Genomic DNA, 17,202 nt, shown 5'->3' on the forward strand with positions numbered 1-17,202 from the left:
CCACAATATGGTGCACGTGTATGGTATGTGTGTGTGGGGGAGAGGGGGGGGGGTTGTGCTTTTTTTACATTTTTGATTTACACATTTTTTTTAACATTATTATTTATTATTATTTTACTGTTGGGGGGGCTTCGGGGAAATATTAGGGGTCTAAACAGATTCCTGACATTTCACTTTTGAAATAGAAAAAGACATTGAGGACACAGAGTCCTCAATGTCTTTTTCTGCAGCCTCAGCACTCAGTGAATGGGGAGCACTCAGTACAGAGGCTTCCTATTCATTCACAAACTGCTGATAGTAAGATATTTACTATCAAGCAGATTCTCAATGTGTTATTTGTAAACACTGGAGTGATCACATGATCACTCCAGTGTTTGTGCTGCACACGGAGGATCGGTAAATATCAATGATACTTACCGATCCCCTGCTCGGCCACCCACACAGCTGCTGTCATCCTGAAACTGACAGAAGGACAGCGGCTCCGCTCTCCTTCCTGCCTGCTGCTCGATCATGATGATCGAGCGGCAGACGGGGAGGAGAGCGGAGCCGCTGTCCTCCTGTCAGTTTCAGGACGGCAGCGGCTCCTCCGCCGTCCATTTTTTTTCTGGATCCCCGCTGCCTCAGTCCATACTAGCGGGGGAGAGCAGAGGGGATCTGGGCCCCCCCAGTGCCGCGGCCGCCACTGCCTCCCAGAGTACCTTGGAATTCCAAGAGGTTCCTATGCAGATTCCAATTTGATCAAGTATAGATCATAGGCAACCCCTCCTCCCATCCTGCATGACATGTGTCAGTGTCCAGCATTCTCCATAAGTCTTCTCAAAACTGAACTACAATGACACAGTTGCGTGAAAACACAGATGAAATAAATAAAAAGGAACTTTTTTTTCTGCCAAAGGAGTTTTATTTCTATCCGCCCTCTCCTGACAGTTACACAGCTATGCTGCACAACACAGCCCTATCTAGCAGGTGAGGGGACCTGATCCTTTGACTTATACAGTAGGGCCCCTCCCTACACCCACCCTGTGACTGTACAGTAAATAGAGGAACAGTGCACTGATGAGCTCATCTCTCTGACACTCTGTGCTCTCTTGCAATGCAGCACATCTGATTGGTTGCGTGTGCTATTTATCCCTCTTCCTTTCTGAGCTCTGCTGTACAGAATCTGAGAGGCTACATTGCATTTTAGGATGTGCTGTAGGGTCATTTTCTATGCTCTGTTTAGATATTTTATGACAACATGGAATCTGTATTGTGACGTCACTACCTTTGAAGTAAAGTCATGCTAACATTGTGAAATGGCAGTACAATCTATCTCAGTGTTTTTCAACCTTTTTTTTTGTCACCTTTACAAGTATGCAAAATCTTGAGGCATCCTAGTCTAAAATATAAAATATGTAAATGTAAAAACACAATATGTGGCCCCTCCAACATATCTGCCAGGCCATTATCCCGGATGGGGGACTGCTATGGAGTTTAAGGGGGGACCCGCACAAAAACACTAAAAATGGGATTCCCCCTTCACTTCAAAATCTCCCATTTCACATCAGAGTCCCCCTTTACCTAAGGAGCTTAACTTTACATTAGGATCATTGTACACACCCTGAGGCCCCCTCCTTTCACATCTGAGTTCTTCTTCTCACACTAGGAGCCCCCCTTTACACCAGAGCTCCCTCCTTTCACATCAGAGTCCCCCTTTCACATCACAATCCTCCCTTCTCATCATAAGCCACCCCTTTTGCATCAGCAGCCCTCTTCACATTAGAGTCCCCCTTTACATCAGGAGGCCCTGTTTACATTAGGGGCCACTACAGATCAGGAGCCCCTCCTTTTACATCAAGGTCACCCTCTTACACTAGGAGCCCCCTCCTTTCACATCAGAGTCCCCCATTTACATAACAAACCCCCCTTCGCATTATAACGCCCCTTTACATCAAGAGCCCTCTTCACATCACAGTTTCCCCTTCACTTTAGAGCCCCCCTTTCATTTTAGAGCCCCCCTTTCATATCAGAGCCCTCCATTTCATATCAGAGCCCCCCATTTAATATTAGAGCCTCCCTTTCATATCAGAGCCCCCCCTTTCATATCAGAACCCCCCTCTTCACATAAGAGTTCCTCCTTCATATCAAAAATCCGTCTACACAATGAAAACGCATGATGATATGCGAAAATTCCAAGGCACCCCCAGAAGTCACCCCGGGATGTCACCGCTCCCTGGTTGAGAAAGGCTGATCTATTTTAATGATTCAGAAATACAGCTCAGTTATGTGTCTATGTGTAATGACTGTCATTATAACAATAAAACATTGTTACAAGTATATATTGTCCAGATACCCAGGGGTCATCAAGACAGCCTGGGCTTTTTGCATACAGTGCTGCAGCCCATAAGAACCAGGTCTCAGTGTACTGAAGAAGACGGATCTTGCTAGTGGTTGACTCTTTTAGCTCATTGCTCTTTCCTTTATAGAATAAGCCTGGATATAGCTCTAGACTGTCAGCCCAATTCTTTCAGATCTAGTGACACATGCTGTTAGTCATTGTCAATTGACAAGAGTATGGGATGCAGAGAGGAGGAGGGTCCATGTGACAGGAGCAAGCATCTGTCACACACACAGAGATTCACCATTCAGCTTGGCTGTGACAGAACACCACGTACAAAGACGGAGGGGGAGGGGGATCTATACTTTTACTTTTATATTTATGATACGTTCTGAGTCATCTTTTCCCTTATGCCCCCACTGTAATAATCTATATATCCTTAGGGAAAGCTTCCCTTGCATGTGCACATTTCCCAGTGAATTTTGACTCCCTTTGGTTGGCTACAGAGACAGATTGAAAATAAATCCATGGCAGCAAGATGGATTTTCCCATGACAGTGATGAGCTTGAAAGATGCGACATGCTCTCTTGTTGGCCGAAGCTGAATAGCTTTGGGCACTAAGCTAAGCTTGTTCAGATAGCATTAGTGTGACAACAGTGCAGATATGGGGGGCTGCACAGCAGAGAGCTGCTAAAGCCAATCGCACAGCTACTACATTTCTCATTTTTTTTGTATTTATGATTTCACATAACAATGGGAAAATAAATGGGTCTTGGATACTGGACGGAGATAATAAATAGAATTTGTGCTGGCTTCTATGAGTGGTGGAGCCATGCTGTCTGCAAGCAGTGAGTTATTCCAGGCACTCTGTCACCAGGTAAGGCCCAATGGTTCATCTCCGCTTATATTTTTGCTGTTGTAGACTTGGCTTCTGGCATTTGGCTATGGTTTTGTGCACGTCAGAGCAGACGAGGCCTACCGCCTTGGCAAAAGCTTTGATCCTTCTCTTGTGACAGTCTTAGGGACTACTTGCGTTCATTGTAACCTTCAAGGCCAAAAGCTGGAAGGGTATTCTGGGACTTATGGTTCTTTAAGAGGTGGGGGTTAAACATTAGAGTCTAGCCGGGAATGCTGGAACTTATTCTCCATGTATGACCAGAGGTTGGAGAGAATTCAAGCAGAGTTGCTTTCCAGAGGGTATGCAGAAATGCTGAATCTTGTAGTTTCTTTCTTAACTGTAGAGTCAAATGCTGTTACGGTAGACCGGTCATGCTAGGAGGTATAGTTATTTCTCTACTGGAGGACCACAGATTGCTATGGCATGCTGAGACTTCTAGTGCTTCCATGGTCAGAGGGGCAAAGCATGATGGTACTTGAAGTTCTTCTACATCTAAAGGGTCAGGAGCCACTAGAGAATGCTGTTTAGGTATGTCAGTCATGCTGGGACATATAATTATTTCTGAACTGGAGGACCACGGACTGGTATAGCATGCTGGGGCTTATAGTTCTTCCATGGTCAGAGGGGCAAAGCATGATGGTACTTGAAGTTCTTCTACAGCTAAAGGTTTAGGAGCCACCAGAGAATGCTGTTTAGGTATGTCAGTCATGCTGGGACATATAATTATTTCTGAACTGGAGGACCACAGACTGATATGGCATACTGAGACTTCTAGTTCTTCCTTGGTCAGAGGGGCAAATCATGGTGGTTCTTGAAGTTCTTCTACATCTGAAGAATCAGGAGCCACCAGAGCATGCTTGGACTTGTAGTTCCTGCAAAGATGGCTTACCACATTTTTGGCAGGTTGTCATGGGATTGCATGTCTTCCACAGCAGGATGGTGAGAGGTTATAACTTATAAGTGTTTTTTTTAAATTACTAGGGTCAGAGCACGCAGACCATGCTGTGATTTGTTGTTTATAGGCGGCTAACTGATAAAACAATACATCTGTAAAACTGAATTCATACAGCTCTTGTGTCGGAGATCCAATATCACGAGGTCACAATTCAGGAGCGGAATGTAGGTCATGGAAACAGCACCCAGCCATGACTAGAGAGTGTCTCTGGAGCAGCTGCATGCTCATGTGTCATATGTATGGAAATAAAAGCAAAGGGCCACATAAAGAGGGATAATATGACTAAAATATTTGTGGCTTGGAAATATAATACAACTCTAATGTACATGTGACTGATGTGGTATTAGACAGTGGCTTGTAAATGAGGAAAATATGAGTTATTTGGGTATAATGCAATATATTAGACCATGAATTGGTTAATCAGATGAAAATCTAGAACACAAATGTAGAATATGACATATATGTCTATGCTCAAATATGCAAAGTGTTAGAATTTGAAAGTACAAAGTAAGGTAACCCCATGACAACCAAAAATGAATCTTTTAGTGATCTGTCTGGATGTAATGTACAGCATTGTCGTCTTATAACTGGAAATATTAATGTATCATGCTTCATTTCACATTAGTGGGTAGACTAATAAAAAAGCCAGTTATTCCATATAATGAACTGCATCCAGAAGTATCGGCTTATTGCACAGGTAAAGCCAAAACGCTAAAGGCCCATTTCCATTTGTGTGTTATGGCAACGCGCGTAAGAACATGCGTTACAGCAAGGCATGCCAACGTACCTGCTATATGTTTATAGTGAATAGTACCCCTTCGCATTGTACAGCAGAGCCCAGCACAGTGCATCACAATCAAATGCACTTTTTTGTCCTTTGTGGTGCATTACACATGTGCATTAATGCCCCATAAGAGAATGCTTAAAGTGGAAGTAAACTCCATTTTTAAAAACCGCTGACAGGTCGGGTTTTTATGACAGAAAAGACTGTGGATGTCGTAATTTACTCTTCCTGCTTGTTACTGTTTGTGGACACTGAGCTGCGAATGCGTCAGTCTCAGCAAGGTTCTGTGCGCATGCGCAGGAGTTACATTACCCCAGCCTGGCCCAGGGCTGTCTTTAATATTGAACTGTTCCGCATGTGTATCTTTTGTGGACTCAACTAGCAGCTGCTTTGGGCCCCACAACAATGACAGGGCCCGGGGCAACTACCCATTTTGCCCCTTGTTAAAGACGGCCCTGGTCTGGCCTATGAAGAAGCAGAAGAAGCCAAACCCAGAAGAAAACCAGGAGAAGATGGAAGAGCCAGTGATGGAGGAGAGTGATGACATCGCAGTGCTGGAGGGATCACCTACAAGGTAAGTCTGGTTGATAGGCATGACAAGGGCTTTCTGTAGTAAATTAGAGGACGGCTAGAACCCCTGCCAATTTTTTTATTTCTGTGTGCCCCAGATTTTCACTCACTTCCTGAAACTCAGCAGGACAGGAAGTGAGGGTAAATCTCTCTAATGGAGCCCTGGAAATCAGTTAAAACCCAACAGGAGTTCTAATCCTTCCCCACTGTATCCAAAACTAGAAAAAATGATTTTGGCTTGACATACACTTGAGGTGAAGGCATGCTGCGTTATGTGTACATGTAATGCAGGTATTTATTACCTCTGACAGAGATTACAGTATTCTCACTACCTGACAATTCCTTCAACTGGGGCCATCTTCGTCCAGACATAATCCAGGGTAAGCATCTATATCCTGTATTGAATATTATGGCTCATAGATTACATAATCATGTAAATCCTGGTGCCTGTGTAGTTCTTGGCAAAAACAACTGACACTGATCAGCCCCTGCTGCCGCCTCTTACCTTGTGACTTAAAATAGAGTTACAGTGTCGCAGTCTAGAGGAAGGGAGACTAAGGAAATGCTTCCTCCTGCCTGTAGCAGACTGATGACATCATGTAAGGTTTGGCAAAGTCACTTGTATGCAGAACTCCGGGCAAAACTTTATTAACCCTTGCAGTGGGGCTCCCTCACACTGCAAGTGTTACATGCTTGTTTTTGTCTAGGTGCTAAAGAAAAAAGTATGTATGAGGTGATTTAATGCAGTTTGAAGTCCAGCCGTCCTTCCCCCATCGCTCCAAACTGAAACTCCGTACCTCCGTACGGAGCTCTGCCTGGGAGAAGATGTTCAGAAACCATAACTTTGCAGCGGTTTTCAATGTGGTTACATCCACACCGCAATCGATGAAAAAAGGTACATGTACCTTTTTTTGAGACAAGCACTGCATTTTAAAAAAAAAACGGAATCATGCGCGATTGCACGGGCGGAATCGCGGTGGGAAACCGCCCGATCTGCCTGGCGCGACTGGGGTGCCTTTAGAAAAAACAGTGGTGGGTGATTCCATGACCGTGTGGCCATCTACATGGTTTCGTGTACGTGAACCTGGCCTCAGTCTGCTTGGGCTGCTGACATGATCCAAGTTGGCGGCACCCAGCAGAAGCCCCAGGGCTTTTGTATGTCTACATAGAGAGGCTTTTACAGGTAATTAACATGCCTAAAACATGTTAAATGCACATATAATAATATAGGAAAGTTGTTGTTGAAATGAACGATCTGGCCCCAGGGTCCCTTTACAGTAAATATTTCAGTTTTTAATCTGTGGTTACTTATATATAATTAGTTATGACTATTGGAAGCTCTTTCTCGTACTGATTTTTTATTTTAGAAGTGATGGTACTTTAAGAGTTTTGTGCAATCATTTGCTGCTGCTTTCCTTCTGGTCCAGTGATCAGTAATTGGTGGATGTTCAGAAAGATTGCTTGCAGGTATTCTCTGCATAGAGTAATACTGAGTGTGTATTGAAGTAGAAGTGAGTGTGATGACAGCAAGTCGCACAGGCCTAAAGTGCTGGATTAATGCTCTGAAGCTCTAGGCTTGTGCAGTCAGAAGCACCAACATTCTTTATTTTACCTACAGTGTCCTAATTTTCTTTGGAAGAAAAGGCCATAAGCAGCGTTAAAGGCAATGTTTAGTCTCTTCATTGTGTTTCTCTTTGTAAAGGTGTAACAGAGATCAGCTTGCAGTAAATACAATGCAACAGGGTTCAGCTTGTTGTAAATGATTGATATTTTATAAAGCATTTAAAAACCTTGTTATTAATTTGTAAATATATATGAACACGAGGGCAGCCATATATACTCAGGCTGCAAGTATTGTAATGCTACACAATGCTTGTGCTTTACTGCTGCAAATAACAATGCAAGTCTATCAGTGGGCTGGCCCATTGAAACCGTCACTCGATGTTGGACTGATATCTTAACAGTTGTTACAAGAGAGGCAGAATAATTGCGCTGAGCCAGAGAGAGCACCCTCAAGTACAGGGGTGGGCAAATTCTGGCTCTCCAGCTGTGGTGAAATATGATGCATCTGGCTCTGGGAGTCATACCTGTGGCTGTGAGAATCTATCAGTGCCTCATGGGATTTGTCGTTCCGCAACAGATGGAGGGCCAAAGTTTGCCCACCCCCTGACCTAGTAGATAATCTACAGTTCTCAATATTTAACCACTTCAGCTCCCGTACCTTCATACCCCTTATGAACCAGAACAATTTTCATTATTTCCACTATGGTTCTGTTTATTTAGCGATTGTCATTACTTAAGATAACAAATACATACATTGCTTTTTGAGGACAAACTAAGCTTTTGTTTGCAAAACATATTTTATTTGCTATGTAATGTAAAGACAAAAATTAGTTAAAAAAAAGGAAAACATTGTTTTTTTAAAATATATTTTTTTGACTAGTGTTAGTTTAAAAGATTAGCTTTATTGTAAATAAAAAGTATACATTAACTTTATAATTTGTCCCATTTAAAATCACACATATTATGTTTCTTGTACAGAGCATGGCAAACTTTCTGCATAAGAGAAAAAGGCTTTTTAATGCATAACAAACAAATGAAAATGCAAAAAATAAATATTAAACATTAATGGTTAAAATAGAGAAGTAAAGGTAGAAGTAGCAACATGAGTTAATTGGGACTGATTAGAGTTATGTAAAGGCTAATAAGGGGTTAAATGGAAATTCATTTTATTAAACCATTTTTGTTACTTGTAAGTAGGGATGCACCAACACCATTTGTTTCCTACTAGTACGCATACTTTTCCTCAAGTACTCGCCCAAACCAATTACAGATACTTTTTCTTTTTTTTTTAGTGTCTCACCAGGGCCTCACCAGGGCTGTGTGCAGGTCTGACCAGGGCTGTGTGGTCTCATCAGGGCTCTGTATGGGTCTCACCAGGGCTGTGTGCGGGTCTCACCAGGAATATGCAGGGTCTCACCAGGGCAGTGCGGTCTTACCAAGGCTGTGTGAGGTCTCACCAGAACTGCGTGCAGCCTCACCAGGTCTGTGCGGTCTGACTAGGGCTGCGTATAGGTTCTCACCAGGACCACATGCAGGTCTCACCAGGGCTGTGCAGTGTCACCAGGGCTGCGTATGGTTCTCAACAGGGCTGAGCAATGTCATCACTAGGGCTGTGCGGCGCATTGTTACATTGTATTTACTATGTCACTTGCATACTGTCTACAGGTGTCATTTTAATCAGGAGCATCTACTTTTTGATAGCCACTCCTCCTATGTAATATATAGCAGTTCCCCACTGTAATTTTGAAAGCTGGTGATTACCATTAATAATGGGCAGGAGGAGAGGAGCAGGACATAGGGCATACACCCTAGCAATTTTGTTGAAGATTTTTAGGGCAGATCTCCTACGTCTAAAATCCTCAAGAGGCTAGTGCAGTAACAAATATAGAGATTGTAATAATGTGAACACTATCAAAAAATACTTCAAGCTAAACATTGCAATTCCGAATATGTGTTAGCCAAAAAGTACACTATTTTTAAAATGAATTGTGTTTGGTTATCCATGCATAATCTAGCCATACCCCAGTATGATTTGGGTAATCAACAAAGTAATTAAAGTCCTACTCTGGCTAATGTTTTTTGTTTCCCAATTGCACTGGAACACGTATTACTGCAATGCCCCGCGTTTCACTGCGTTGTGATCGCAAAAAAAAATGGCATGCCCTATCCAGTGTGATGCAGTGCATTCATCCCAGAGAAGAAGAGTGCACTGGATGGTGTGAACAGGCCCTAAGAGAGAATTTTCCCTCACTTTAGACAGATTTTATCCAACTTCCTGTGGTTACTATGAGACCGGAAGTGAGGAAAAATCTCCTTCAAAAGGGGTTCAGAGTTTTTACCTATCCCCTACACTATACAAAGCTTAAAAAAACGTTTTCACTTCACTTACACATTATCTAAAAAAAATGTAATGTACAAATGTGCACACATTGTCAGCCAAGGATGGTTTGCTTGAGATGGAATGACGTCATATGACCTTGACACACTGACATGCATAGATTGCGACCACACTCCACAGTATGAATGTGTAGCACTGATGTAGAAGTAATGGATTGCGACATTCATGCTGAATATTATGACTGCTTGAAAAACAGCTTGAATCCCGTTCTAAACTGTTTGGCTTTTCTAATTTGTTCCCTTAAATAAATGATTGCACGGCTACACAATGCCATGTGGTATATTTTATACCCTACATTCTAACAGAATTCTCCAAAGCACTTTTTTTTATTAAGATGGACCAATTACAACCACCTAATTCTAGAAAAGCTAAAACACCTTCCTGTGACATATATTTTTATGTTATGCCTCTTACTGTGAGGAAATGTTGGGAAGTTTGAATTATTGTACCAATGGATGGTCACTACTCATTTTAAAGCAGGGCAGGTTTGAACCAGGTAAAGAAGATCATGTCTCATCATGAAAGGCATGCTTTCGTGGCTTTGCTGTGCATAAGTTGTACAGTAGGCAGGAGCGTCCTAAGGCCGGGTGTCACCCTGAGCGGATACCGGGTGGTATGCTGCTGGGTCCCCTCCTCTCTCCTGCAACTGTTGGCTCTCGGTCCATGACCGAGTGGCCGGCTTTTCAGAGGGGGTGACACCAAAATGACTGTCAGTCTTTTTGGTGTCACCCCTCCAATAGTGTCACCCGGGGGCGGGCCACACCCCCTGTACCCCACTTGTGACTCCACTGACAGTAGGGATGAGTTCAGGTTCGAATCAAACCCAGCTGGAACCTGCGCTACTCCAAATAAGGAAGTTCCAGGGTACATGAGATGCTTATGCTGATGTAATTTACCTAATATGGCCACATAGTCATATTAGGTAAATGTAATTTACCAACTATAGGCATGTAGGCGTATAAGAACAATGTTGTCATGCATCCTGCCCTTTTGCTCACGTCAAGCTGCGGGTGAGGAATTCACCACCAGCAGCTGATTGAGTGGCACAGAAGGAGCTTCCTACCTTGCTAGAAAGGGGCTCGTTTCAGGTTAGGAAGAGCTCTGGGTTGGTCCAAACCTGAGCTCATCCCTAGTGTAAAACTAGTTAGACTGATATAATGCAGTGGACAGGGATCGACACAGTGGTTTTCTGTGGTGCCAGATGATGTAAAAAAAAGTCTCTTCTATTGCAAAATATGATATTTCTTACACACAGTTATGTTGTAAAATGTATTTCTTACCTGTGAGCTCCAAGGATTTGTACTTGAAATCATTTGCAGGTTCCCCTACTGAGAGCCAATGCAGGGCAGCAGAGGAATGTTGATGGCCACACACTGCAAAAGACACTGTGAGACAGAACAGTGCAGCCACTGGCATGCCCCATCTCTAATTACATTTACAGAGCATGTAGTGTGTGTTACTTTGTGGGTATGGCATAATTCAATAGTTCCACCCCTACATTGGCGCAACTATAGCCATAGAAGTCCATGTAATTCTTCAGCATCTGACACCTCAGGGTGTGTTGGATGCCTGGATTTCATTGTTGCCTTCTGCTGCTTCTTACCCCCCCCCCCCCACCCCCCCACCTCCAACTGCCCCCAACAGCAGTGATATAAGGAACACATGCCTGGAAGTGTTGGATGCTGAAGATTCTAACAATGCCTGTAGCCCTGTAACTGAGGTAGTAATGGTGAGTATTACACATACAGTATATTTCACAAAGCTGAATTTCAATAAACTTTTTAGTGTCGTGGCAATGGTTTTTTTTTACATTGTAGTTCAGGCAGGGGGAAGATTAGGTGCTAGGGGGTCTTTAGTGTAAGGAACACTTTGTAAATAGGAACATTTAATGAAGCTGTAGGATTAGCACTTGTTTCAGGTGCCAAGACATCTGCAGTGAAAAGGTCTTCGGTTGTAATATAGCTTCTGTGTCCCTATTGATTGTGTTCATGAATGCCTAGACACTTCTGTAGTTACATCATCATAGCTGGATATCTGAAGTGTGAGTTCTAAGGAACTGCTGCCCCTGACTGCTAGTCTCAGAAGATTTGGTAAAGTCACTGCTGTGCTGCTCACTAATCTCCTTGCTGGAGGCTCAGACATTAGGAACAAAGCCTTGTCTCTACCAAGATAGCTGCTGCTGCACAGACACACAGGCATGGTAGGCATGACAAGTCTGCAATGGAAAAAATTATCAGCTGCAGGGAGATCACAGGCAATGCTGATGACCAGTCTTTTGTCCTCTGACTTTTTGTTGTGGGCAGAGTTTCCAGAGTCCAGCTCCTTTTTAGGTACAGGTGCTGGCCAGTTAATTTTTATCTGAAGCAATGGTGGTATGACTGGGGAATTTGGAAGCGAGTATCTCTAGCTTAAACATATTGTAGATTAAATTGGTATTTTTCTCCCAGTGCACCAAGCTCAGATCTGGTGCAGTTTCATCTGAAGCAGAAGCTCTGTTGTCTTAAGCCTCATTTGTCGTGGTCAGACTGCTGTAAACGGTTATTCAAATGAATAAGTGAGATACTTGTAAGACCATTAATTCAAGGCTATTACACCTGAGCTGTGGTTTTCTTTGTATGTTGCAGAGAACTGATGAAGAAGCTGTAGTCGACAGAGGAGGAACACGTTCCCTTCTGAAAACACAATTTGAAAAAGAAGATTTGGAAGGTAGGTACCCAAGTTTCGGTTTTTGTACTCTGTGGATGACAGTGGAAATTGCTTACAAATGCACATCAATCATGTAATCCATAATACAGAGCATCATATCAGCAGCTAGCTCTTAATATTGATGTAATACAGTAAAAACAATGAAAACTATTTTAATGGATTTATATAGATTATCAAACATTGGGCAGTTTTTTTTTTTTTTTCTTCTCAATAAAGGCCCAAACATCATAAATGACAAGCTATATTTTCTGTAGTAGAGGACTCCCCAAAACGGGGGAACATGAACAATAGAGGAAGAGTAGAAAAGAGACATCAATAGTTTAGTGTTTCACAAACACTTCAAGAGGTGTAAGATGTATGGTCAGAAAAAGTTTGAGGTAGCATTAGACTCACATTTGGAGATGTTGCCAGATGCCCGAAGGAATCTGCAACCTATAATTTGTTTATGGAGCATATATGTTTCTTCATGCAGACGTTGGTTGGGTCATACTGAAAAGCTTTTGTGGGGAGTTCACAATTTTTGTTTGGGGAGAATATATATTTCTCCATGCAGACGTTGCTTGGCGTGGCGTCACCCTGAAAAGCTTTTGTGGGAACTTCAGGGCATGGCAGCTCCTTGTTGTCTGGTCCTGGTGATGTACATCTAAAGCTGGCCATACAGCTATAGATTTTCTTTAGACTTTTTTGTATTAGTCTATGGTCAGATGGAAAAAGTGCAAGAGATTCCTCATCTATGCTAAACTGTGTGGATGGGCTTCAGCACCTTGCTAGTCGGCCCCGCTGACTCTCAAAAATACCTGAACAATGCCTGCATCCAATCAGATTGCTCAGGTATTTTGAGAACCATCTGACCATAGGCTAATAGAAAAAAAATCTATAGAAAATCTATAGGCGTACGCCTGTACGGCCAGCCTAACAGTAAAGTGAAAAAAACCTCAAATGATTCACACCCTACCCTGTAGATTCCTTTGCTACACCTAACTTTAGGGTTTTCTTACCTATCATAAAGCTATTTATATATGTTAAATAACTGTTAATACATTTACAATTATATATGTGAAATCCCCCAATACATGTTGTGTTGTCATTTGCAATGATGCTGGATGCAGCAATTGCTTCTTAAGCAATTTTCGGCGGAAAGAATCGTTCAAGAGGCTATTGGATGATTTCCTCAGGGACCGTGATATACAGGGGTACAAGTATATTAAGAATGAGAACACACAGGAACCTATACATACTACACATCAGTAGGACCATACATCTACACACAATAGGTTGGACTTGATGGGCATATGTCTTTATTCAACCTCAAATACTATGTAACTATGTAACTATGTTCCAAAACTACTTTGGAAACATTTTGGAAAAAAATATTTTTGGAAAACAATTTTTAAAGGGTGACAATCTAGGCCATGTCTTCTATTTGTCACTCAGGCATTGCTGTAATGCACCGGTACATCCAAGCACCCCTTTTTCAGTAATTTGGTGACTTGAGAACCCCTTTCATTTACCTGTTTGTAATGAAGGAGATGTATTCTCAAACGCAGTACCTTTAGGCTCCTTGTTCTGTCTACAAGAACCCTGATGAACTGAAGTGTCACCAGTTAGACAGAAATCTATCCTGTAAGGTCAATTTGTGGTACATGAAGCAGAGGAAGAGAAAATTGCAGCACTAAAGAAGATGTTACATAGCACAGATTCAGAAAGCAGACCTGCCCACTCCACAGATTAGGTGCTTTGTAGAACCTGGTTGTGGTGGTTTGTACTAAAATCAGATACAGATATGTTTAGATGTTCTGATTTTAGCATAGCTGTGGTATTTCCTGGCTAGCACTGACACTTTACTGATTGATTGAGATTGTAGCCTATGTAGCCTAAAATTGGTATTTAAGGCAAGCTTGAGTACAGATGGACAGGCATCGATAATAACAGGATGTGTGAGATCTGCCTTCCTAGCACCCAAGCAGGTATAATAGAGGCCCACAGCCGACAGGAATAGAAACAACCATGGGGGTCTGTTTGCTTATTTACATATAATTTGCAATAATTTCAGAATAAATATTAAAATTTTTGCCTATGCTCAATATTCACAGTTTTTTTTTATTGTTAAGCAAGTGCCCACCTAAATGGATACAAAATAATTTTACAGAGACCATACAAGTTATAATCAGACTGTAACATGCATGACCATGTAAGACCATGCTCTAGCTCGCGGTATACTGAGCTTTGGGTGACGGGAGGATGCTAGTTTGTGTCCTCGCGTTACCCTTAGGAGAACCATGGGGAAAATCCCTAACCCCATAGTTCTCCTTTAATGGAAAACAGCAGTAAGCTAAAAATGTTTTACATTTACTTACAAATACTGAGCTGATGAGGCCAATATGACTGATGGTATCTGCTGTCTTGTTTAGACTTGCAGAGCCATTACTATCACAATTCTCTGCCCCTCATGATACATCCTCCTGCAGCCACATAGATCACATAGGCTGACTGCAGGAGGAACTATTAGTCTTGGATCTCATTGACCCGTCACCGGTGTATTTGTTCCTGCACTCAGCCTATAACAGTGTCTTGTCTACAACACAAATTTGGTGACATTTATAAAAACTGTCTTTTTGTTTGCATTGTTAATCTGTTTCTTTCTTTTGTTTTCTTAAATGCAATTTAGGGCCAGAAATATTTTTGTACACGTTTTGTGTAATTAATTACCTGCTAAGGTAATTAACATATCTGTAAGTATTTAAAGAAAAGTGTTCCATAGCATTTCTAAGTTCTGCTGAATTTAATTTCTAAATGAAAGTTTTGGCACAAGAGAGAAACATGATGGACAGTCACTATTTGGCCACACGGTCGTGCAAAATTAAAATGACTGCTTTGGTCACAAAACAGACCCATATTTGCACGCAAAATTCAAACTGCTGAATTGAGATTCAATTGGGTTAAAGTAAAGCTGAAGGCAAAACCTATCATTTTGGATAAAGGGAGGGTTATAACAGTTGTCAGCTTTTTTTGCCATCTGTGTCCTATTAGGGAGATTTTTTTTCTTGCTGTCCAATAGCAACAACAGGAAGTAAGAGGGAAATCCCTGGTGGTCAGCAGAATCCCAATTGGCAGATTTCCCATCTATTTCTATTCTGATGACAACCCAAAATATTTTATTTTCTATAATTTCTAGTGATAACGGTCATCAGGACAAATAAAGGGGGTGAATCTCCCTAATGGGGACACAGAAATAAAAACCTGAACAATGTTGTAATTCCTCAGCACTAAACTTAAAAAAAAATAAAAAACATCAACAAAACATTTGGCTTATTTTGCACATTAATAAATGTTTCCCCATTGCCATCCAATTATAGGTGTACTCACAGGCAAATTGCCAGGTTCTTGCAGGGAAACATTGTAAAGGTGTACAGTTTTAGTGGCTAAAATACCATGTGCAAGCAAAAAGAAGTTAGAAAGAAGAACCATGGAGAGACACTTGTAGCATGGTAGATGTGGTTGGTTTTGTGTAATATAGCATAATAAAAGGCACATTTTACTGACATTTGGAGGTTGTCAGAGATCAAAGAGGTATAGTGGAACGCTAGTCTTCGCGTAAGTGAAATACATAATGGAATGCTAGTCTTCCTGTAGGTGAATTCCAGGACTATATCCCTTGCCGGGTGATGTGTTGCAGAAGTAGTACAGGGTGGAGAAAGAAAATACTTTTTAGGCATGTTTTAGTAGAGACTCGCACTGGGTGTGTGTTCATGAAGGGCAAGAGGTAGGCACTGGTATTCAAAGCCTATGTTCCTTCCTTTAAAGAATGCACACTTAGACCCCATTCACACCTAAGTCTTTTGTAGATCAAAGCTCGAAGCTACAAATTGCTCAACACAAGCAATCCCATTGTTTTATGTGGCTCCTTTTCATAACTGAGCGTTCTGTCACTTGTTGCAAAATTCCTGTTCCTTGAAAAAGTACATGAGCTTCTTTTCAAGCAGACTTGAGTGTTTCTGTTCCCAAAGACTTCAGTCGGAAATGCCTTAAAATGTGCGTAGCAAGTGTTTTTGAGTGTTTTTTGGAATGTTTCCATGATCTCATAGATGCTACATATAATTTCCAAATAGAAAAATGCCTGAAGCAAAATGCCTACAAAACGCTCAAAAACAAGTAAAAAATACGCATATACTTGCATAAAAACACTCAAAATGCTTTTAAAAAATGCCTGAAAATGCTGAGGTAAAGCTATGAATCCAGGCTTAGCAGATGTCTGTGCTAAAAATATCGCTAAGGCTCATTTCAGACAGGCACCCTCAGTTCATGCGAAAACTTAGGTTACCGGACCTCATGCTGGTCTATGAGGAATCAGGTGAAACGGACATATGACTGTTGACATCAGATTACCTTATTTAGTCAGATTTCCTCATAAGTCATTTTGGTGTCACCCCCTCTAAAAAGTTGGGCACTTGGTCATGTACCGAGAGCCCGACAGTGTCAGGTGAGAGGAGGGGACCCGGCAGCATGGCTCATCCCGCCGGGTGAACGTCCCCTCCTCTCTCTGCCAGCGTCCATCACTAAGATGGCCGTGCATGCGCAATGACGTCATGCGCACGCGCGATGATGACACGGCGGGTGTCACCCGGTCTGGAGCATCATGTACAGCAAGCATTTACAAAGCTTTCTTGAAACCCCTCATCCGCCCTTCATCTCTGTGACTTGAAAGTGAACCAGTCACGGTTGGGTCTGTGCAAGAATAAGCAAAAATTTTAATATTCAGTCTTAAATTATTTAATGCTTCCTGAGTCACTGGCCCAGAAAAAGCATGCAGATCAGGAGTTTACATTTCACTTAAACTTTCATTACTGCTTTTTTCTTCTAGGATGGTGATTCTGGCAATATTGAAGGATTGGTCAGGCACCTAGCTTTAAAGAAGGTCAGCAGCCCCCATTTTTCTCTCAGCAGAGGTTTCCCTTAAAAAAAAAAAAAAAAACCAACAAAAAATAATAGAGAAGAGAAAAGGGGGTTAGAA

At 42.0% G+C, this 17,202-nt stretch overlaps 1 protein-coding gene across 1 annotated transcript in view; it reads left to right on the top strand.

The window, feature by feature from the left end:
- The first annotated feature begins 3,149 nt into the window (after positions 1-3,149).
- The window catches only part of SLC4A10 (solute carrier family 4 member 10), a 120,217-nt gene continuing 106,164 nt past the window's right edge, over positions 3,150-17,202 (top strand). Inside the window, exons 1-2 of the mRNA XM_018556695.1 lie at positions 3,150-3,194; positions 12,110-12,191. Of these exons, the coding sequence (XP_018412197.1) occupies positions 3,150-3,194; positions 12,110-12,191 (127 nt within the window). The remainder of the gene's footprint in view (positions 3,195-12,109; positions 12,192-17,202) is intronic.

This window comes from Nanorana parkeri, unplaced genomic scaffold, assembly GCF_000935625.1.
Source record: "Nanorana parkeri isolate BGI_ZX_2015 unplaced genomic scaffold, ASM93562v1 scaffold247, whole genome shotgun sequence".
In the NCBI taxonomy this organism is placed as follows: domain Eukaryota; kingdom Metazoa; phylum Chordata; class Amphibia; order Anura; family Dicroglossidae; genus Nanorana; species Nanorana parkeri.